At 29.6% G+C, this 24,951-nt stretch overlaps 1 protein-coding gene across 1 annotated transcript; it reads right to left on the bottom strand.

Annotated features, from left to right (window-relative positions):
- Positions 1-1,441: 1,441 nt before the first annotated feature.
- On the bottom strand, positions 1,442-24,375 carry LOC148301088 (lachesin-like). The gene is made up of 9 exons (XM_088273837.1): positions 24,210-24,375; positions 15,821-15,935; positions 15,313-15,419; positions 14,375-14,560; positions 11,279-11,471; positions 10,460-10,588; positions 9,523-9,642; positions 2,920-3,090; positions 1,442-1,949 (listed from the first exon to the last, which is right to left on the bottom strand). Exons 2-9 carry the CDS (start codon positions 15,879-15,881, stop codon positions 1,576-1,578), a joined length of 1,341 nt encoding a protein of 446 aa, XP_088129963.1. The 5' UTR covers positions 15,882-15,935; positions 24,210-24,375; the 3' UTR covers positions 1,442-1,575.
- Between the last annotated feature and the right edge of the window lie 576 nt (positions 24,376-24,951).

Below are 24,951 nucleotides of genomic sequence, written 5' to 3'. Positions count from 1 at the left end.
TTTATATTGAAAAAGGACTAATTTATGAACCTACACATATGTTTTGTTCACTGTAATAGTTATTATTGTCATGACATTTGAAACTAATTAAGGTAAACAAATTGGAAACTGATTACTGATTAAACTTTTTTCTTACCCATATAGACCTATGCCCAAAGTTCCAGTTTAATGGATATATTCATATGTACAGTTTAAAAATCTTCTTTTAGAAAAAAAATCTACTCGTCGATAGAATTTTTATATCAAAGTATCAACTTTTTTAATAATAAAATGAAACTCAAAGATATTTATTTATTATTAAATTACTATCTTTATAAGGAAGAAATTACTTAATTTACTACAAAAAAAAAGTGCAATTATGTACATATCTACGCATAATGCAGGTTATTATTTCATTTATTAGGTTTATTGTTCCATTAGATTTTTTTGTTGATACTTAGCAACTATGTTATTTACTAAAATAGTAATTAAATATTTTTTACAAGTCTGACAATTCTGTCTATTTTATTAAAATATAAATTAAATTCGAAATAAATGCGTTTTTAAAACTTTTTAGAGTAAAACATATAAAATCACGCAGTCTTTTTTCATCCCGAAAACCAAACATTCTTTTATAACATAATGGAAAAGTGTTTGAACATTAAAAATCGCAACGGAAAATGGCGACCGTAAGCGATAGCTCGCGGTGTTATCGTAAAGCTATAAACACACAATTTTACCAACCCTTAGTGTTTGTGTTACACCGAGTACATAAGGGTGGAACCTTCAATATGAACTGCTATCGTAACCCCATGATGTTTTATGTGTATTCCAAAATGGATACGTTCAAACATTTTTTAAGGTGTTCCAAAACCACTAATATTGTAAAAAAAACCTAGTCTTAACCATCCTTTTTTGGTATTTGATATTATACAATATAACTTGAAATCATTTTAGAATTCTGGATTTTATTAAAACAGAAAACATAACAAAAATACCGATAAGTTGCCTTTATAAACAAAGGTATTAGTTTATGCCTATCCAAAGGTAAAGGCATAATTTATATTTTTAATAATATTATTATATAAAAAGTGTATAAACAAGCGTACAACTTTATAATTAGCACTCGCAGCTTCTCGTACAAATATTTACAAAATAATACGTTTAAAAATTAAAACAAGTGAAAGCACTATTAACATGGGAAGAATTGGTATATATATAAATATATATATGTATAAACATATTTTTTTATATATGTATATGTGTATGTGTGTTGCATATACATACTTGTACGACACACATATATACTTACTATACAGGAATACCTCGGATAATGGGAATTTGATATGCGCGAAACATAATTTACGCGCTGGAACAAAATTGTACTTATCGATACATTATCAGCAGTATTGTACTTGTATGTCAGTATACCGGAATGATTTCAAGGGTGAATACATAAGGAGATTTTCTAGCATGGTTTACATAATTTTACACATTTCGATATTTTATGTTCTTTTCATAATAATAAAATATGTATAAGTATATTGTTACGATAAAATGCCTTCATAAATGAATATAATAAAATGGCACTGGTATTTAATAAGTTTCGTAAAAAAATCTTGTCCATACTCCTAACAGCGCTATAAATGAAAGCGTCACATTATTTGGTGTATTTTTTCCACTTTTGTTATTTTCTATATTGTTGTCGAAATTGCTTTTCGACCCTCCTTTGCTCCTCTGGTTTGTCGGAGGTTGTTTTCCTTGGGCAGGGTGAGGGGGAGGAGCGTTCCTCACCTTGCTGACGATAGTGACGTCACTGGCCTCACCGTCGGCGTCATCCCCGCCCCCATCGTCATCGTCACCCACTTCAGCAGAGCCGAATTGGTTTTCTAATCCGGCTTCATTTTCAGAATAGTCGATTTCTTCGTTGTCTTCGAATGGTAAGGATTTACGAGTCGGACCAGGTATTTCTATTTAAAAAAAATTAATGTTTTTATTTAGACCTGAAGATGGAAGCATGGGTTCCAAAACTAGTCGTTTTAATTAATTAAACTCAAGTGAAAAACAAGCGTTTTTTTCTAACAATGAAAAAACATATTTAAGAATTAACAAGAATATAAATAGACAAAAATATAAGTAATGATGAGAAGTGAATGCCAATGAGTCGGTCTACTATTTTTTTTTTACATATTTGACATTTCAAAATGAATAAAAAATTGGAATTCCAGACTTGTCAACTTATCAAAATTGTAAAATAACTCATGTTACTAATAAGTCGAGAAACATAGATTTTTTAAAAAGTTTTTGGGCGCACTCAAAACGTTGTGAAACTCATAATTGATAAAAACAAAAACAAGACAAAATTTTACAGCTTGAAATTTTAAATGCAAAAATTTTATACTAAATTTATTGATAAACATTTAAAAAAAATCTCTTTGAACGATCAATATAATCTTTGATGTGTATTGTATTGAAGATTCGATAAAAAATACAAAGAGAGGCGATATAATATAAATAAATGATGTCTTAAAATTGATAAAAAATATGAGTAGCCTCGAGTGGAAATACAAAAAAAAATTGCGGGAAAAAATTAAAACATCATATATTTTTTTTTTAAATATATGTGATCGTAGCAAACAATGTAATACACGATACATTTACAATCAATGAAATTCTTACTATACAGACCTGAATGATGGAAGTTTAACTTCTGAAACATGTAGTCTTTAATAAAAACTCAAGTGGTAAAAAACAAAGTGTTTTCTTTAATTATTAATGAAATTCTTGATACGATTTTAAGATGGGTGTAACATAAGGAGTAGAGAAAAAAGCTAAGATACCAAAAATGAAGAAAAGAATTAGTCTGTAAATCCAGACTTAGACAGAAGACCTGTTCATCATAGAAAGTTATTATTGTATAATAAGGTTTTATAAACTCACCATATAAGCGAATATTACTTTCAACTTCTCCAAGAGAGTTCTTGGCGATACATCGATATCCACCGACATCAGATACTTGCAGTTTGCGTATTGTAAGCGTCATTTTAGATTCAAATATTGACTTGGCTGAACTGTGAACTACATACTTATTCGATGATATCACCATTTCACCTATTAAAAAAATACAATTATTCTTAAATAAATATATCTTTCAAATGAATAAATTGAAAAGCCTTTACTTTTAGAGACTTGTCTACATACATAAAAAATATATTTTAAAATACCCAAAGCAATTGATAAGAAATTCTTCTTGAATTTATTTCGCAATTGGCTGAAATAGTACCCGCGACGCTAGTTTTGCAGTTAAGCGTCTATCCAATTACGTCACAACGTCTGTCTAAATATAATTACAATAGTCCTTAAAAATAGACTTGGCAGAACTAAATAATTAAAACTAAATCGCTTTCATTAATTCTTTGTATATTCTTTATCTAAACCTCGAAGTTAAGAGTATAAGCTTCGTAGGTTTTTATGGCATTTGAACATATAATAATTGGCGAGTTTGTATTAGGAGATACATATTTTTAAGAGGAGAGGAATATATTATAAGACATTTTAAGAGTGGTAAGGCATTTTATTCTGTCTGCCTACCCCTGCCGAGAAACATCGTGATGGCCAGTTCTATCCTGGATCTATACCTAAAAGGCTATTCTGATCATCTTGCCTTCTCGTCGTTAAAACGCAAATTCATGTCTGTTATCTTAAAATTGTAAAAAAAAAACACTTACAACATTTTGAGTGTGTCCAAATACTTGTTCACAAAATCTGGATTATCTCCAATTACAGGAGTTATTTTCATATTATTTTTTGACATCTCATCAAAGATGAAGAAGAATATGGAAGTCTGGGCATTTACGGGGCTTACGACCGTCATAGGCTGGTTTGAGTGATCACTTTACACACGTGTAACATTCACCAATTCTACCCATTATTGACAACCACACTACTCAAATTCTTGGAAGTTCTATATATATGAACCAATTTAGAAACCTTGTTCATGAATCACTAGGACTTCACTAGAGACATCTATTGGTGAGATGTAAAGAAGCTTTTAATTAAGCAGAAACTCTTATATTAGTATGTGAGATCCGAATCCTGGATTATAATCACACACATGAGAAACGCCAGAAAATACCATTTTCATTTTTATTATTAAGCTTATAATTTGACCAGATAATTTATTTACAACATTTTGAGTGTGTCCAAATACTTGTTCACAAAATCTGGATTATCTCCAATTACAAATTATAAGCTTAATAATAAAAATGAAAATGGTATTTTCTGGCGTTTCTCATGTGTGTGATTATAATCCAGGATTCGGATCTCACATACTAATATAAGAGTTTCTGCTTAATTAAAAGCTTCTTTACATCTCACCAATAGATGTCTCTAGTGAAGTCCTAGTGATTCATGAACAAGGTTTCTAAATTGGTTCATATATATAGAACTTCCAAGAATTTGAGTAGTGTGGTTGTCAATAATGGGTAGAATTGGTGAATGTTACACGTGTGTAAAGTGATCACTCAAACCAGCCTATGACGGTCGTAAGCCCCGTAAATGCCCAGACTTCCATATTCTTCTTCATCTTTGATGAGATGTCAAAAAATAATATGAAAATAACTCCTGTAATTGGAGATAATCCAGATTTTGTGAACAAGTATTTGGACACACTCAAAATGTTGTAAATAAATTATCTGGTCAAATTATAAGCTTAATAATAAAAATGAAAATGGTATTTTCTGGCGTTTCTCATGTGTGTGATTATAATCCAGGATTCGGATCTCACATACTAATATAAGAGTTTCTGCTTAATTAAAAGCTTCTTTACATCTCACCAATAGATGTCTCTAGTGAAGTCCTAGTGATTCATGAACAAGGTTTCTAAATTGGTTCATATATATAGAACTTCCAAGAATTTGAGTAGTGTGGTTGTCAATAATGGGTAGAATTGGTGAATGTTACACGTGTGTAAAGTGATCACTCAAACCAGCCTATGACGGTCGTAAGCCCCGTAAATGCCCAGACTTCCATATTCTTCTTCATCTTTGATGAGATGTCAAAAAATAATATAAAAAAACACTTGTTTTTTACCGCTAGAGTTATATGTATTTTTTATAACGACTAGTTTCGGAAGCTATGTTTCCATATCTAGGCCTAAATATAATCGAAACTAGTCGTTTTGATAGAATAGAATAAAGTTTAAGTGATAAAAAACAAGTATTTTTCTTATTCAATTTAATCATATCTTACCACAATGTGAAAACCGAAACAATAAATAAAATATATTTAACTGATTCGGCACTTTGTGGTAAAATCTACTGTGACACGTGTTTCGATGCATTCCGCATCATACGGTGTTTGAAAATGATGCGGAATGCATCGAAACACGTGTTACAGTAGATTTTAAGAGATAGTGGTATTTACCAAATAAAATATAAATTAAAAATAAAATATCTTTTATCTTATGCACTATTGCATGCGAACAAGGGTCAATGGCTGAATAATAATAAATAGGGTGTTTTTTTTTTAAGAATGTGAATATTTTCCGGCATCATATGCCCTCATCTATTTTAGTCAAGTACAGAATGGCAATCTGTACAATATAATGCATGATACATTATGTGTTGTATTTTATTAAGAATATTTCCTTTGACGTCTTGGTGATTTATAATGTACATAGTGAGTCCCGCCTTCCCGTCGGCGTCCGTAGCGCACATCCAACCCTGTAGGGCACATACCCGGTTTTGCATTTACTCCACGTAATAACGTCGGACGTTTTTATTTTCCATCTGGCGCGATCTTGTATTTGTAAGGAAATATGGTGTAAGAGCTAGACGCCATTAATAGCTTTCATGGCATATTTTCAAATGAATCGATACAATTTGTTACTCCGCCGCACTTGCGATTGCATTATTTAGGAGGTGGAAGATTTATTTTAAATTTTGGCATGAAGTTCAGCTGATTTGGTCAAACTTCAAACAAGACGTTGCATTATAAAACTTAAGCAGTTAAGACTGTTCTGACAGAAAATACCATTTGTCACCAATAAAACGAGGGTCAAAGACTTATAGTTTTATGTTTTAGTAATCATTTAGTAAATAAAGTAAAAAGATTATTAATATAAGAATCATTTACTTCAAAGTACTAAATTTATCTTCATAGTCCTATATTTGATTCAACATTGATAACCCAAGATTTGTCAGCACCTAATTTGAACCCCACCTACTCCTTTCAAATTTTGGTAAATAAACCTGACATATTTTGACTAACATCTTTGGCTCATGTCAGACTTCGGCTTTTTAGTGCATGTTGATCTCCAACTCTTAGTGCATGTTGGTTCTCAGGTCGACCAAAATCACATGTGATTAACATTTTGTGAAGTTGTAAGTTGTGAATACTGCTGTGGTAGTGGCGTATAGTATAAAAGATGGTGACATCTCAAAACCGGTAGACAAAAACCTCGGTGCGTGGTTATTTATTAACATATTTTTTTTTAACAAAGTAGTGAAAAAATAATTATATAAAAGCAATTACGAATGCGTTGGCGCCTCCAAAGTTGAATATGTTATATACTCTGAACTTGAGGGTGTATTGTAAATAATACACTTATTCTGAATATGTCCATTCAAGACTAGTAATATGGTAAGAGTGGTACAGAGATAACGCATGGTAATGATGTTCTCTAATTTTTACGTAGTCAATTCGTGTTAATGGAAAAATAATAAAATGAAATTAAATAAGTATTTAAAATATTAACACATAAAATTGTACGTTTTGGGGAAAGAGTAAATATTTGTAATATAGAAACATCAAAATGCGAATAACGTAAAATATTACGCAAATTAAATTGAAAATGTATTTAATATTCGCATTCGCGTATTTTATTTTCCAGCGTCTTTATTAAACTCCGGTTCTATAAAATGTAAATTTGTAAACAACGAAAATTAATCATTAAAATGCTAAACGTGTTTCAAACATAATGTTACCAGGATAACATTAACATGAGAATGTACTGTCTTTTTCTACGTTATTGAGAAATTAAACGGGTGATAAAAAGAATAAGGAAAAAACATTTTCACATTTTCCCGCGCTCCGCACACGGCCCGCTCCGCGGCTGGGAAACACACTTAAGTGACACGTCTATTTGCAGCGGTACCGTGGCAGCTATTTGCTTTATAAACTGAACTCTATGATCAATGGCCCTATTTATTTTCTCATTTTCTTCCATTTAACATTTACGAGCTTGCTCCATTACTTTTTTGTAAAATTATCCGGGGTCTTTTTGTAGATAGGGACAACTAAAACCCTCCGATGCCAGACTTCTTTCGATGCGAGGCGAAGATTGTGATGGAAATTGACAAATATGGTATACCTCTGTATATAAACGTAGTTATATTGCACACGTTGGATATTATACCAAAATAATTCATTAATATCTTATTATTTTAAGTTATGTCTTTAAAGTGTTATATTTTTTTAATATCCAATGTTGACATAAAATAATCATATAATAATTATATAAAGTATATATATATACATGCCGTTTCCCCGCAGGGGTAGGCAGAGAGGATGGAACGCCACACTCTTCTGTCCTGACATACACTCCTCGCCTCCTTCACATCCATACATCTAGTCATACATGCCCTCCGATTACGCAGACTTTTGACACCGCCAGATTTTAGGTTCTGATTGATCTGATCGTGCCAAGTCTTTTTCGGTCGTCCACGTTCTGTTTTCCCTCTCACATTCGCCACATATATTTTCTTAGTCATTCTCTCGCTATCCATTCGCTCCACATGTCCATACCACCGCAAAGAGCTCTTTCTAATCTTTTCAATTATTCCTCGTTCAGCCTTACATTCCTTTCTTATATCTTTTTAATTCTGTTTAATTCTGTTTAAATCAGTTATACATATTGAAAAACAAAAATTAAATATGTGTACCTATTTAAAAATATAAACACCCTTCGGTAAAGTTATAATTTAAAGCATCTAATGGGAGATTGTTTGCCTTCTAATTGTTCATACTACATACATATTTCTCAAAAAAAATCTCCTCGTTCGTGTTGAAGTCTGTAATTCAACCTTGTCTTTTATTCAAATCATCCTCCCGCAATAAAGGCATCAAGTTACTGATATATTTAACTTATAATGTTGTTTACAGTTCTGTATGTAATTTATTCCGAAAGCTTTTAAAAGATCAACGGATTCGGAACAACAAGCGTTATGTCACACTTAGCAAGAACAAGTAAAGTTTTGCGAGCAATATGTTTGCATATCGATTCCTCCACCGCATGACGCAATAGAGGAATGCTAACGTTTCAAACTTAGAAATTTGGGTGACAATAGGAATTTGTTAGTAGGCTTGTCTGATTCATACAACCTGGCGTAAGGCTCTATTCAGAGGCAGAACTCTCGCGAAAATCTCTGTAGCCGCCAAAAGCCGTGTTAGAAAGCTCTGCGCCAGATGTGCCCTCTCGATAAATATTTAAATAGGTAAACTTCTAACATAGCGTCACTCCTACCTTCCCACTTAATAATTACCACTTCAGGTAAAAGCGAAATGGTAATTGATTGGCCTCTGAGAGGGAAATTGCGCATTCAAACGGTTAAATATTATAAATACATTTATTCTGGACAGATCTTTGGAGAAGCCCATTTCGTTTTTTTGCCTTTGAAATAATTTGACGGTAAATGGACAAGTTCGGATAACGCAAATGATTTTCAGTAGCTTTTTAATATCTTTATTTAAATACTCAACATGGTTTCAAAATACTTTATTTTATGAAAAATACAATACATATATATATATATATATATATATATATATATATATATATATATATATATATATATATATATATATATATAAATATATATATATATATACATATATATATATATATATATATATATATATATATATATATATATATATATATATATATATATATATATATATATATATATATATATATATATATATATATATATATATATATATATATATATATATATATATATATATATATATATATATATATATATATATATATATATATATATATATATATATATATATATATATATATATATATATATATATATATATATATATATATATATATATATATATATATATATATATATATATATATATATATATATATATATATATATATATATATATATATATATATATATATATATATATATATATATATAGCAAAGAATTATTTACTACAAATAAAAATTCTATTTTCACTCTTACACACTTCCCTTATAACTCCCGTATTTAAATTTTTTTCTCATCGGAACGACAATGCTTCGAAATAAATTAATCGGAAATCTGTTGGTAAAATGAACCTTTTAGTTCCGTAACAGCCATCGGTATATTGCATACTACTTTATTAAATTAAACCCATAAATAATGAACAAATTCATCTACCTTTCCCTTTTAACCACAGGTGAAGCTCAATACTAAGATTTTTTTTTATTTTAAATATTGAAAAACGTTTTAATTTAAAAAAAATCATATACTTACTGTTATCTCTTAACCAGTAGTTGATACTCTTTGGTGACGCTTCCACAAAGCACTCCAGAGTGACGTCAGTCCCAAGAGGCGCTCCAACAAGTTGGTTTGGAACTTGTATAACTGGGTGAACTAGAATATAGTTTGTAATTTAATACGTGATTCCCATCAGGCAACATAATTTAAAATATTTTGAATAATTTTAAATCTTTGATATCCTTACAAGCGATGTTCATCAAGATTTTCGTTTAAAAACATGATCACTTAAATAAAACCAGTCAATGAGAAATTTGACTCTTAAATGTTCAAAATTCCAAATTTTTATCTTAGCCATGTCTTTAACACTATTGAAATATATTGATAAATATTTCACTGGAAGTGTTATTTTTAAATAAAATCTACATTTCTTAAGAATTAATGAAATAACTAAGTCAATAAGAGGTTATACCAACGGAAGCAAATTGAGCATTATTATTAACGGATATGATCTGAATAGGTCCCGTGTCTGTAACTTGATTGTTTAATCTAGGGGTTAAAAGTATTAAAAAAATTACTTTTAATTTTTTAAATCCCATTTGTTAAAAAAATATTTCATTATTATACTGGTTTTTTACAAGGTAAAGTAAAAAATTGGTAAGAGGGTTACAGTTTTAATTTGGCCTCCTATCATTTTAAAAATCGACTTTAAAATAATTTTATAAAACAGCGAATACAAATTGCATACGAATTGTACTGAACTGATGTTTAGATCAGTTAGTAGACATATTTCAAACTGTGATATTTGTCTTTTTTAGTTTCAAAAGTTTATAAAACAATTTTTACAACATATCGATAGAAGAAAATAATAATTTAAAACCAAAAGCGCGATTTAAAACATCACCATTAAAGCAACTTCAAATCATGGTAAACATTTATTGAGTTGAGATAAGATGAGAGTTTTGGTACTCACAATGTACGTTAACCATAATCCTTTTACTAACGGAAGGAGGAACTCCATTACTTGCTATACATAAGTACGCTCCCATTTCTGATCTCGTTATTTTTGATAATAACAAAACTTCCCCTTGATATCTAGGTGCTGGAAAAAATCACACATTAGAAATTTTGACATGTTTAGTGGACGACGTACTCGTATAATGTGTTATCTTTAGATGTATTTATGTGCATTAAAAGAAAATTAATTAAGAGAAATGGTTGAAATATCGTAGATATTAATATTTTTGTCAAATAGCGAAATAAAATATACAAACAACTGTCGTGTTGTCCATCTATAAAGTGTAGTGCTTTTGGTAACATTGAAGAACCTTAGTTAGATTTTCAGTAGAGTCAAAATTAATATTTATCTTATATTACCTTGGACTGGTACCCTAAGTGAAGCATTGATTAGTTGAGCCTTGATTGTTTATTACATAATAAACGATCAACTCAATATTGCAAAGATTGAATGCAGTTTCTTTTGTACCACTGGGTGCAGACAAGGGTCGGAAAAAGTCATTTCCGATTTTTTCAGTAGGTGTATAGACGATAAGTTATAGTCATATTATTTTAAATATAAATACAAATATAATTTAGAATAAACTTTAAAATTTTACTAAAATATGTGTGTTTATAAAGTCTTTGACTTTAAAATGAGTTTGAAGTAATTTTTTGATGATTTGTGCGCCGAAAAGAAAATCGTATGAATGTAAATCACATTTTATGATGAGTAATTGAATGTTTCAGTTATAATTTTTAAAGTCAAAAGCTTTAAATACAAGTTTTGTTTAACCTTTCGATTTTGTGCCTAATTGGTCTCGCAGTATTATGTCCTTTCCATCTTCCCTTCTCCAGACCACGTGGGGGGTCGGGGAGCCCCGCACCCGACACGACGCTCGGGCGGAGCCCCCTTCCGGTACCATGATATCGCCGGACGTCTCTTGTTCTATGATGTCTGGGGGCACGACCACTTCTAGAGCGCCCAGCTAAACAATTTAATAAATATAATTTATATTTGAAGTAATAATTTACTACTTAAACATAAGTGATTTTTCCACTGTTATATTTATTCAATATTACCCTAGACTGGTACCTGAAGCGGAGGGCTGATCACCTTTCCTTCATGCGTAAACGATCAAGATAACACTGCGTTTATATGACGCAGTGCCCTATGCACCATTGGGGTGCGGATAAGGGTTTTTTCTATTATTATTATTAATAACTTCGTGATTTTCCATTTTATAATTAAAATATAGCTTTGTTTTAAAATACTATAAATATTTTATCGTAACTTAATTATAACGTCTACCGGTTTCGAAGGTAGCCGCCTATTTTACATGACTGATTAATAAAAATAAAGAAGCGGTTAGTTTTGAAATCGGTAGACATTTTCTATTTTATATTTTCCAAAGTAGTATATTTTTAATAGAAAGGCCGAGGAAAACTTTGCATGATCGAGTATTTCAAGGCTTGAAAGAGTCATGTAAGTAGTCGGAATTATCGACGGGTATGTATGCAGAGATGCATTAATGTGGAAGAGGAAAGATTGTTTGCAAAGTGTTTGTTACGTAACGTTTGTTAGTTTTATTTAATTTTTATAATTAAATACTTATATTTGTTGTAAACTTTTTTAGTTTTAGTAAGTAAGTTAATTTTTATGTAATTTTTGTGTACATGTCTGTTCATAGTTATTTTCCCTTTTTTAAAATTATTTATTTGGCGGTTCAAATAATAAAAAAAACTAGAAGTAAAATAACTTTGAACCTTTTTTAAATAATTTATTTGGCAGTATAAATAATAATAATAATAATAAAACCCTTATCCGCACCCCGATGGTGCATAGGGCACTGCGTCATATAACGCAGTGTTATCTTGATCGTTTACAGATGAAGGAAAGGTGATCAGCCCTCCGCTTCAGGAACCAGTCCAGGGTAATATTGAATAAATATTACAGTGAAAAAATCACAAATATTTATTTTAACCCCCCTGGGAATCGAACCCGGGACCTCCAGAATGGTAGCCGAGCGTGCTGACCATTACACTACGGAGGCAGTATAAATAATTAAAAAAAAATAGTAAAAATCTAGCGGTAAAATAACTGTGAACAGACTGTACCGTCTGATAGCGTCGCAATCAAATATGGTCAATTGTGAAACTTCAATGTTTTACTACATATATTTTTCATTACTTAGATAATATATGATGAGTATTTTTCATCTGTGATTGAAAAATAAACAAAAAATATTCTTTGATTAATGTTTTTATAATTCTAGTTATTAAATAAAATAATTTCCGTACATTTTCAAGACCATTGACATTTTCTGAGTATGATACTCCTATACCACTTCTATACATTGCTTTAATATTTTCGAAAGCTGTACATGTCTAACGACATTTCCTCCAGACAAAATAATGTAAGTCATTATTTGAACGATTCGCCATCGAATAATATTTTTTTTGTAACTTAAATAAAAGTAAATAAAAATGCCAGTTCATATTTTCACATTATTGGTTGATTTTAATGTATCCTGTAAGTAATCGAATTTCTTATTAATTAGAGAAGATACTCGTCGCTGATGGGCGTAATGAATTTATTTTCTCCTAGATGGAAAATGATACCAGAATTTCTATTTTTAACCGTTGCTTTTAGTAAATTTCCGTTTCTGAGCAAAGGGTAAATGTTTTATGAAATATGTATTGAAGGGTTGTAATGGTTATTTATGAATGTGTTGAATTGTGCATTTTCTTATTTAGCTATTCAAAACATATTTAAGTAAAAATTTCTATAGTCATGCAGAGAGAAAAATAAATCTTTAATTTTCTTATTTTGTTTTATAAAGTGGTTAAAATGTTTAACGTATATTGTGTTTCAAAGTAAATATCAGTTTGTTCAAGATATTTTTTGTACGAAACAAAGATAATCTTTTTTATGCTTAGTTTTTGGTGATTTTTTTTTCATCATTTTGCGTTAACTGTGAATTTATAAAGAAAAACCTATGCTTATGTTTACATAGAATACCTATAAAAATCCCTTTTTAAAATAACATCATCAACTATGTATATGGAGTAATTTTTAATTTGACGTAAAAAAATGTGGAAAATTAATTATATGGTATGTACCAAAACCCACCCTATCCGGATTGCAAATAAAATTATTTGGTTTAAATTTTATTTACAAACTCGGATCTTCCCTCACTCGAACAAGAAAAGCATTTCACTAAAATGAATGATCGGCATTTTGTACACTTACAATTTACACCGTAAAATTTGTGATAGCAGACTAGAGAAAGGAGACACAACAAAAATGTATTAAAGAGAAAAAGAGCTGCAAATAATGATGTACTTTTCTAGATTTTAGGGTAACTGTAGCTAATAACAACCCTTGCGCAAACGAATACCGTTTGTAGAAAGGTTGTTGTGTTCAACATAATTAAACCTGGAAAGGAAGATTACAGGACTATTTCAGTATCAAAATTGTAAGGAAATTACAGCCTTAATATTTGAATCGTCAACCCATCACTGATGTGCAGTTTAATGAATAGGAGGAATTATTTTTCAAGTTACTTATGATTTTGTGTACGTATCATAATAATTTATATATATTATTACGATCAGAGTTACATGAAATACAATATCATAAAAAAATATAACTCATATATATTATTAAGCAGAAATAAATTGAAGTTAAAAATTACGTCATGTTAATAAAATTTATTGTATTTTATCGCATACCTGTATAAATTTTCAAAAAAGTGTTTAAATGTAGCCTTATCTTTTATCACTTTTCCTTCCATACTTACCATTTGAACATATTTTATCAGTAAAAAGCTATGGTCAGAACATCTTTTGTTGTTAAATAAATATAAATATATTTAAAAAAAATACTCACCTGGCTTTTCATTGGATCCGTATTTATCTGGCACATGTACTGTCCCTGGTCCTCCTCAGTGACGGCCTTGATGTGAAGGTTCCACGTGGTGTGATCGCTGTGGGACACGGATACACGTGGATTGTGTGTGATCACGTGATCATGAATGGCCTGAATGGCCTTTGTATCGGCTTTTACCCACCCCACCTAGTAAGAATTTCATTATTTTAATTTTAATAATTATTCCTTTAAAAAAATGTATATCTAATTGTTATGTTTATTTTTTTGTCCGGGTCCCTTGGACATTGACGATCACTTAGAAGAAACCTAGTTTGTCCTGGGCAGCATGAAACAGCTCCTCCACATCTCTCATCCCGGTCCACCCTCGAATGATCCGAAACCATGAAAGCTGCCTTCTTCTAACCCCTCTGCGATCCTCAACCTTCCCTTTTATGATCAGTTGTACGATGGCATACTATTTTATATATATTGTACAATTAAAACCTATTTTTCTTCTTTTGACCAAACCTAAATGCGTAGGGCATTAAATAAACCCGATCATTGATATCAAGGTGATCAGTCATGCAATTCAGGTAGCGGGTGATATCCAAAAAAACTATTGCTGTTAATATTCAGCACGCTAATCAAAAACCTTTATCATTACACTATTACCATTATAAAAATCATCAGTTAAAAACCCTTATTTTCAGTAATCTTTTTGAAAGGAAGAGAATATAATAATTTTAATGCAAATCATCTTAACTGTAAAAAAAATGCAAGAGTGTAATTGTTATATCAAATGTGTATTTATTTTCATGCTGTATAAGTCAGTATTTTAGTATTTGCTTAAATATTCTAAATATGCTTAAGTATATTACAAAATATATATTCAAAGTATATAAAAAAAAGTGATAACAAAGTTATACTTGTTTTTGTGTTATAAATTGAATGTTTCTTACCCTGTATCCACCCAAATGGTTGACAATGCATTTGAAGGTTGCATCTCTACCCCGTGCTATAGTTAGGTTCACTATTGGTTCCCCAAAGTCCGGTGTAAAAGCTTCAACTATTAAAAACAGATGCTTAGTAAAATATTACATTTTAATTTTTTAATTTATTTTGATTCATTAGCTATCATATGTACTTCCATAGAGCATTTACAGGTAAAAAGTGATAAATAAACGTATAAAAATAAAAAAATTAATAAAATGGTAGTAAAAATACGTAATGGTTAGGACTTATAAATACATTATAATATACAATAATAATTTTTTTTTTTTATTATTATAAAAAACACATTTTTACTTAAATGGCACGTTTTTTTGATGAATAAACCAAAAGTTTAAAAATACGGTGATAATAAGATATGATAATCGATAATCATTAATGCTTAAAAATAATGTTGTAATAAGAAAATAAAAGTAAAGAGATATTTTTATTTTATTTTATCAAAATGTGATTACTTACTTTTTGATAAAAGGCTGATGAGCCAGAGGGCTAATATTCTTGCACCATGCATCTGTCTCATGTTAAGAGAGAGACAGCAAAATATTTCATCCTCGACATCGATTCGTTCGAAAATCTAGAGAAAAAATAAAAGTATAAATCACATGAAATAATGTCTTCAATACATGTTTTTAGGATAAATCCGTGTATTATACTTTCTGTCAAAGTTTCTGTGATAGTTGTAGGGGTTTATTTCAGTGCTGTGTGAACGTGTGTGTGTGTGTGTGTGTGTTTGATTATGTTAGCCTATTAGTAAGAAATGTATTTTAGGTAAAATATCTTGTCGATATAAAGGTTAATTAACTTGTCGTGAGGAAGATAATTTTATATACAAAATGTTTTAATTCTTAGGTAAAACCGAAATGATACATGAGTTTGGTTTTGAATGTTAAACATTATTTACTGACCCAAAATAATAATTAATTAATGTTACAAAATTCAAAATACCAAGTTTCATTAATCGTTTTGCTGAGTAAGTTTAAAATAAATTTACTCGTCAAAAGGTTATTGTTGAAAATATTATACTAATCCGTTATTTGTTAAGTATTGTTTTTTTTTTTCAATAAAATGAATACAAATCTAGCTTGGTAAAAGTTTGCTCCGGATTAAATTATTACTTCTCCTGTTTGGCTGATAGTAATTTTGTTTGGTATGAGGCAGTCGACGCACAGTGTGAGAATCAGCCAATCTAGCTGTACTAAAGTCCTAAAATGAATATCTTCATTTAGTATTAATTGTATGTCTAATATGATTTTGAAAGGTTGATCTATATAAAACTTAAAAATTTTGATTTGTAAAAATCTCTGTGTTAGTTTGGCAGCGTCGTAAACTATGTTATGGCGGAAGTACTGTGAGTTTTCAGTTATCAGTCAAATTTTATTAGTGCGTTCGGATGATTGTTTTATGCGCTGTGGTGATTATTTTTACGAAAACTGTCATGGAGTCTACAAAACAAGGTATACTTATTATTATTTTTATTACAAAATGTCAAATATATAATCGATCCATTTTAAATAAAATTATAACAAAATTACAAAATCAATTTTTTTTTTAGAAACTTTTGTCAAATTGAATAGACTTTAGAAAAAAACTTCTTCGAACACCACTCTAAAAGTACCACTATATTATATTTTCATTCTTTATCTATTTAGGCCCGTAGATTTTTTCTGCCAAAAGGTGCAAACCTTAATTTTTTTCCCTTTTTTCAGTGAGCGGGCGAACTTTTATTCGGAGTGAATTGTTTAAGCTTTGGCGTGATATCGATGTAGCATCGCGAAAAGAAAATATTTCCACTTACATAATGAACTTCTTTGGTTTTTCTTTGTGCAATAAAACTACCTAAATATATTTAAATAATTTTGTGAGTGCTTTATGTTGCAAATTTTATGTTCGTTGGCAAAAAAGTAAGAGAAATATGAGTACATTCTTGAAATACAATTCTAAACGGCTCAATGTATCAGTTACTTTGCCAAAGCATATTCTTAGTACTATGCCGTCTGTTTGTCAACCGTATCATAACACTCGCACTAGGATTGGACGGCCACTGAAAAATTTCGAAGAAACATGTGAGAGGGTAAAAAAATTCAACTGAAATTAAGGTGAATGAAAATCACAAAATGTTATTTACGATGGTAGATGGACCAATTTGTAGCACTCTTTCATCATAAAAATCTTCAAACAAATGCTATATTTGTGGTGCAACTCCTCGAGAGATGAACAATGACAATTTTATCACCAAAATTCCAGATCAAAATATGTATTCATTTGGAATATCTCTCCTCCATGCGTGGATTCGATTTTTCGCATGTCTCCTGCATATTGCATATCGTTTGAATATTTAAAAATGGCAAATTAGAGATAAGAGTGATGAAGAAAACCTTCAATTAAGAAAAATGGTTTTACAAGAAAAATTCAGGGAAGAAATGGGTGTTTTAGTGGACATACCTAAACATGGTACTGGCAATACAAATGACGGCAATACTGCAAGTAAATTTCTAAAAATTCCTCAAAAACAGCAGCTATTACAGGGTTAAATGAAGAATTGATCCAATGATTTAAAACTGTTTTAGAGGTTTTATCTTGTGGATATGACATAAATATTAATGCTTTTGATAAGTTTGCGTGAGAGACAAGACTAATTTTTTAAAAACATTATTCTTGGTTTTACATGCCTGCAAGTGTCCATAAAATTTTAGTACACGGTAAAGAAATTATAGACTCTTGTATTCTACCTATCGGTAAACTTTCGGAAGAAGCACAAGAAGCTAGACATAAAGATATTAAAAGATTTAGAAGGGACAATACGAGTAAAATATCAAGAATTGATACAAAAAGAGATTTGCTGCACATCCTTTTTATATCTTCTGACCCTTTCGTAACAAGTTTGAGGAATCTTTCACAAAAAAGCTGTAAATTATCTTCTGATTTTCTACGTTAATTAAAAACTCCCGAAGTACCATATTCGGGTTCATCTGATAGTGAAAATAGCAAAAGTGACTGAATCACAGTGATTTATAAACATTTTTTTAAATATATCCTATTTGAGTTCAAATTTTTTGGCTTTTTTTTTGTTAGAGCTTTTATTGTATTTCTGTTTTCTATTACCAATATTAAAAACGTGAGATATTTAATGTATTATTTTATTAAGTGAAACCATAATTTATTTTTAAAACGATTATGTACAATGGAAGGTTCATCGAATAATATCTCGACCTTTGAATGACATACTTTTACCGTGTACTTACACATTCTAATAAAACTATTTCTAATCTCTATTCCTGGTTTCATTACCTTTAAAATGACGTATCACACATAGTATACATAACTAAGGTTAGGGAGTTATTAATTTAGTACAGCTAGATTAGCTGATTCTCACACTGTGCGACGTCCGCGTGTATTTTGTTTTTGTTTTCAGATTTTAGAATTTTAAATCTTTAAAGCTAATACAAAACTTCCAAATATATATGTTGTGTTGGAAAAAAAATCATCGTAAACGTGATTGATAGTTTTCAAATGGATTTCACGCATTTGGGATTCCGAAAATGAAAATCAAAGATGGAAAAAGGCAGTATGCTGGCAAGCTAAGGCTTTTGTTTAGAATACGACTCACGTTAGTCAGACGGTACATTTTTCGAGATTTCATTTTTCAGATGGGATAAATTCGTTTGGTATGTGTTCTATTTGGTATAAGTCTAAGGTTAGTATCAGGATCAGAAATTAATTAAATACGTTTGTTGGGGAACTATCATATGTTTATTTTAATTTTTCATTAAATTTTATAAACTGTACCTTATTAGGCTAGCACATTTGAACATAACATTCAATAAAGATAATTATTTTACTACTCGACCAAGTAAAAAAATACTTGACATAGTATTAATATTCAAAAAAGTGTTTCTAAAACATCTGTGTTAAAATATTTTTAAAAAATCAACAAACACAAAACATAACAACACTTCGATTTCAGCATAATGAGATTTAAAAAAAGAAACGAATTTTAAGTACTCAGCTTACAAGATTAATTACACTTTTCTACTTCAAGGAAGGTTGGAAAAATACTTGATTGACGGATTTCCCAAGGCAAATTTACACCGCTCAATTATTAAACATCCCCGAAGTATTTTCATTCTCTCTTCTCATTATCAAAAGCTTGCTTAATTAACATGCAATTAAATCCAGGGCATAATTGAAAAAGGTTGTATAACCTGGACCTTAATGTTGGATCTCTTTGAAGCTGAGAAATCTTGCATTAGTCAAACATTGTCCTCCCAGAGTAATTTAATAGGGGTCGGTTAGTACATTATACAGGTCAATCGTTATACAAACGACAAAGAGTAAACCTTTTTAAATTGGAATTTATTATTTATTTGTGACAATCAAAAAGCCTCTTTGAAATGTGTTTGTGTATTGAGATGTCATACTAATTGTAATTAAGGATGACGCTAACATGATCGTATACATTTTAATATTTTATTTATTTTAGACAGTGTACGAGTATATATGGAGTGTAGAAGATCCCAGTATTATTGGTCAAACAACCAAAAAAGTACCAATAAAATTTTAAAAAGTTAACTTTAGCATTATTATTATTTATTGATTCGGCATTTACTTTGTGGAATGACATGATGATTATTTTTTTAAAATTAAATACTTGAATATACCACTTTAATGAGTTTTATTTATATAGACAAGTTTTGAAAACAGATGTTTTCATCTTTCGGTGCAAGTTAAAACTAACGAACAAAAAATATATTTAGGGGTATATATAGGTTAATAAATATAGGGAAGGAACAATATTTTTTGTAAAAGGAAACATTGATAAAAATGGTGACGTATTTTGAAACAGTTTATTATTAGTTAACGTTTTATCGGATTTTAATCCACCCCTTCTTTCCCTATATTTATTAACCTATATATACCCCTAAATATATTTTTTGTTCGTTAGTTTTTAATTTGTATCAGAAGATAAAAACATCTGTAAATTTTCGAAACTAGTCGTACATATAAATAAAACTCGTTAAAGTGGTATATTCAAGTGTTGAATTAAAAGAATAATAATCATAAGCAATGTCGATGTTTTTTTTTAAAATTATAGTGGTTACACATTTGGAGGTCCCGGGTTCGATTATCAGGAAGTTCAAAATTAATAAGTGATTGTAACTGTAATTTTTTTAAAATATTGACTTGGCAGGAAAGTACTCAAACAAAAGGATCGATCACATTACAGCTGTCCAAACTTAAAAAACAGTAAAGGACATTTTTTGTAGTATGTTTTTTTTTGCATTTTTGGACTAAGTAGAATCTACTTAGTCCAAAAATGCAAAAAAAAACCTACTATAAAAAATGTCCCATACTGTGTTTTGAGTTTGGACAGCCGATTACATTCATCTAATTAACCACCAAGATAACAGTGAATAAAGTAGAAAAATAATAATACTTAATAAATTCCCGAAAATAGTAATGCAGCCTAGATTATCAATGTTTCATACAGGAACACTTTTTTAAATTATCTTCCGTCCGTTTGAGACGAATTCTATTTTTTTTCATAAACATTGAAAGAAAAAAAAACTACTTAATTGAAGAGATAATAGTTATAGAAGGATTCATAGTGATTAGAAGAAAAAAATATCTCCACTAGACGGAATGACCTAATAAAGGCTGCCAAAAGTTCAACAGTGGTCGGAGCAAGACGGGTTCTGGTATGTTGGGTGGAGGGCTGCTAAACATAATGTTTTGAGGACAAGAAGAGAGGATAATCAACAATGTGGTTGTTAACAACGCCGAAGAAGAATGTAACATTTGGTATCACCTGAACGTTAGGTTAGGTCCTAATCTAATCCGACTTTACTTACTCGTAGTACAAATAATTTTATAAATGAATGAAAAAAATAACAATGTTTTTACTTGATCGATGAAATAAGCCATTGATCGATTTTTAAATTAATTTAATTTAAATAAGCCGTAAACATTGATTGGTAAAAAAAAATAGGACAAACTGACCTATTATTGAGTGCTACAAATGTTGAAAAGATATTGTAGACCTGATTTTTAATTGGATTTTTTTTATATTTTCATAACATGAGGGATGCTTCACAATTTCCAAGAAAATATTAGAAAAATCGCACATACATAAATAAATATAACTGAGGAAACCTTTTCTTTTGTTCTGAACGTCCAATCACATGATTTGAAATGCTTTAATTTGTTTTATAATATATCTTTGTAATTATTTGATTGACGACAGCGGTGCTGGTATTTCAGTGCCATCTTTATTATTAGCGAATCGAGGAAAAATGTACTTTGTATGACTTAACCGTAAATCGTAAAAAAATACAAGTTGATACCAATTCAATTAAAATTCTCAACTTATTATGTTTTCACTTAAAGATTATGGTAATTAAAAAAAAGAAAAAATAGAAAACTACTACTACTACTACTACTACCATCAAACCGTTTCCCTGCATAGGGAGGCAGAAAAGATGGAACGCCACACTCTTCTGTCTTGACATACACTCCTTGCCTCCTTCACATCATCCTGTATGGATGATGTGAAGGAGGCAAGGAGTGCAAGGAGTGAGCTAGATGTATCTAGTCATACATGCCCTCCGATACATTAAAAGTAAATAAAATTACAGTAAAAGTCTGCGCAATAGAAAACTGATAAATTAATAAAACTCAAAAGATCAAAAGAAGAAACCTTTCCTTTTCTTTTCATTTCAATGGGGTTATGCTAAATGTGCCATATGTATGTATACATATATATATATATATATATATATATATATATATATATATATATATATATATATATATATATATATATATATATATATATATATATATATATATATATATATATATATATATATATATATATATATATATATATATATATATATATATATATATATATATATATATATATATATATATATATATATATATATATATATATATATATATATATATATATATATATATATATATATATATATATATATATATATATATATATATATATATATATATATATATATATATATATAAATATATGTACACAAATAAATGGAACAATAATTTGATGGTTGTGCAATGGTTAAATAATAAAGGTTTAACATTTGATCCTGTTGACAGAGCTGAAATGCGTTAGCCTCTTGATTTGTTTGAGATTCGCAGTAGCTTCGAGCCCTCTGGCACCCTGTACCCAACTGACTAATGGCGTCTTGTATAAATTGGTGTGACAATGAGATGAATGTCTAACGACGATGGTCCCTTATCTCGTAGTATTGAAACTCCCTAATAGCAAAGTTATTATAATTCAGTTACTATTGTATTGATACTGAGATAATCAAGTTTCAGAATTCGTATTCCAACTTTGATAATTGAGACATCTTATTCATTGAGTTAATCTGGTTGAATACTGATGTTAATTAAAGCGTATTTCATAATCGCTTTATTGTTTTACGAGTCGAATGGAAATTAAATAATGGACCAAAAAAAAATGTCTCAAACGTCTGAGTGAAACAATGTTTTTTGTGAATGTATTATGACATATTTCAGGAGTTTATTTGAGTTTTTTTATTAAATTTGTGTTAAAATAGAAGTGCACCATAAAGTCTTTGTACCAACCTTATGGTATGGAGGTATAAGTATGGAGTTGTCAAAATAATAATATAAGTTTACTAATTTCACTCAACGTGTTGCAAATCTATGTTTGATAAATGTTCAAATGGTGACATTAAGAAGGAACGTAATACTGAAACAGCATTTCGATAAAATTAAAAAAAAAAGTGTGTTGAGATGGCTTGTACACGCGGAACAAATAAGTGATCAAAAAGGGTTAAAAAAATATATCATCAAGTACAAATAAAAGTACAAAAACACGTTTTATTTTGTTGGCACCGTTAAGTATTTCAAATACTTAAAATAACCAGGTCAGGAGTCTGATAAATCCCTGGGTATATATTTTATAATAGCATGCATTTATGTGCAAGAGGCGAGGAATGTTTGCAAAGACGGAGTAGTGAGGCATTCTATTCTCTCTACCTATTCCTTGAAAGAAGCAGCTTGATGGGTAATTAGTAAGTTTATTTTACAAAAAAAGTGAACCTCTTTTTACGAGCACATTATGGTAAGTGTTGTAAAAAGACGTGTACTTTTTTTTAATTTTACTTCAGAACTATACTTAATTGAAAAATGATAAAAACTTTTTTACAATGATTAAAGAAAACACTTGTTTTTTACCACTTGAGTTTTACTAAAGACTACTAGTTTCGGAAGTTAAACTTCCATCATTCAGTGTTTTCTTTAAATCATTGCAACATGTCTTACCACAAAGTTAATGCCGAAACAATAAATGAAAAACTATTTTTATACAACGTAGTATGCAAAGGTTAACAATATGGTTAGTGATATTATCAAAAAGCTGGTTGAAAACAAGAGCCTTTGGTAAAAAAGTAGTTGTTAGACATTTAAATTGTATTGTGGGGAAAAGTAGAAACGATTGTTACTCAAAAAAAAAACTTTGCTCTATTTTTATTTATTATATGTAATGGTACTTTTATTTAATATGAATAATTCATATTTTTAAATAATTTATAAGCATTGATGCACCCGCATTGCGTAATTGTGTAAAAAAGTATTCTGTGCTCTTTGGTAAGTACAATTTTTAATATATTTATTTAAAAAAAAATGTTTCTTAAATCTTCTTTTTGTCTTTCATACCATGATAAAACTACTTTAAGAAATAATTGTTTGTATTAAAAATATTTAAAAAATACATACATTAACTTTTGATTGTAAGAGTTAAATAAAAAATTGCAATTCGATTTTTACTACAAATGATTCTTACTCATAATTCCCAGCGTGTTGTTTGTGAACATCTTAACGAGCAAATTTCTTAATGTACTCGATGGCGAAAAAGTTTTCAAACTTTGTTAAAAAAGCTCGCACGGATTGTTTTTCAGACATTTCAACACGCGACCTTCCCCTTCAGAGAGTGCGGAAATACTAACTGCTGAAGCGTCGTTTGTGATTCTTTAGATATCCGTCAAGGTTCCAGACAGTAAGCTGGTAATATTCACCGGATGTAAAAAGATCAATCCGCCACCGACGACATTTATAATATTATCTTCAATAAAAACATCCCTTTGATGAAAAGCATCCTCAAAACTTTACTCTTTGAATTTCAAGACATAACTTTAAGGGCTACTTTAGAAAATATCTTTGAATATCTGAGATATCAGTTGCGTATAGAAGAAGTGTTTTTATAACTATTTATTTATAATTGATTTATTCGTTTAAAAATTACGATAAAACATTTTTACGAATAACTACAAAATTTGCTGTTCTTGTCTTGATTGCTCAAGAAAGAAAATGCTTCCAACCCCTTCCAATAAGCTCCGCCCACATACATGCATCTCTCTCCCATTCATGGTATCGGTTGCAATTTTCACAGACTTCCGCCGTAAATGGACAATATTTTAATGATTTTATTCTGAAACCATCCATATTTTTCTTATTTCTTTAACGACATGCACAGGTAATTTCTTTAAGTGCACAGAATATACTACGTATCACTTATATTATTTTAC

The sequence above is a fragment of the Brachycentrus maculatus genome, unplaced genomic scaffold (genome assembly GCF_059751285.1).
Source record: "Brachycentrus maculatus isolate JH-2025_06_01 unplaced genomic scaffold, ASM5975128v1 h1tg000613l, whole genome shotgun sequence".
Taxonomy (NCBI): domain Eukaryota; kingdom Metazoa; phylum Arthropoda; class Insecta; order Trichoptera; family Brachycentridae; genus Brachycentrus; species Brachycentrus maculatus.
Note: the sequence above shows the minus strand (reverse complement) of the source record. Positions and strands in the feature narration are given on the sequence as shown.

Bases quoted from the DNA above. Each gene is read 5' to 3' on its own strand.
- LOC148301088 (XM_088273837.1), bottom strand. From the start codon at position 15,881: ATGAGACAGATGCATGGTGCAAGAATATTAGCCCTCTGGCTCATCAGC. The intron at 15,420-15,820 runs GTAAGTAATCAC...TGTTTTTAATAG, and splicing joins CATCAGCCTTTTATCAAAAA to TTGAAGCTTTTACACCGGAC. The intron at 11,472-14,374 runs GTGAGTATTTTT...TAAATTGTTTAG, and splicing joins CGGATCCAATGAAAAGCCAG to CTGGGCGCTCTAGAAGTGGT.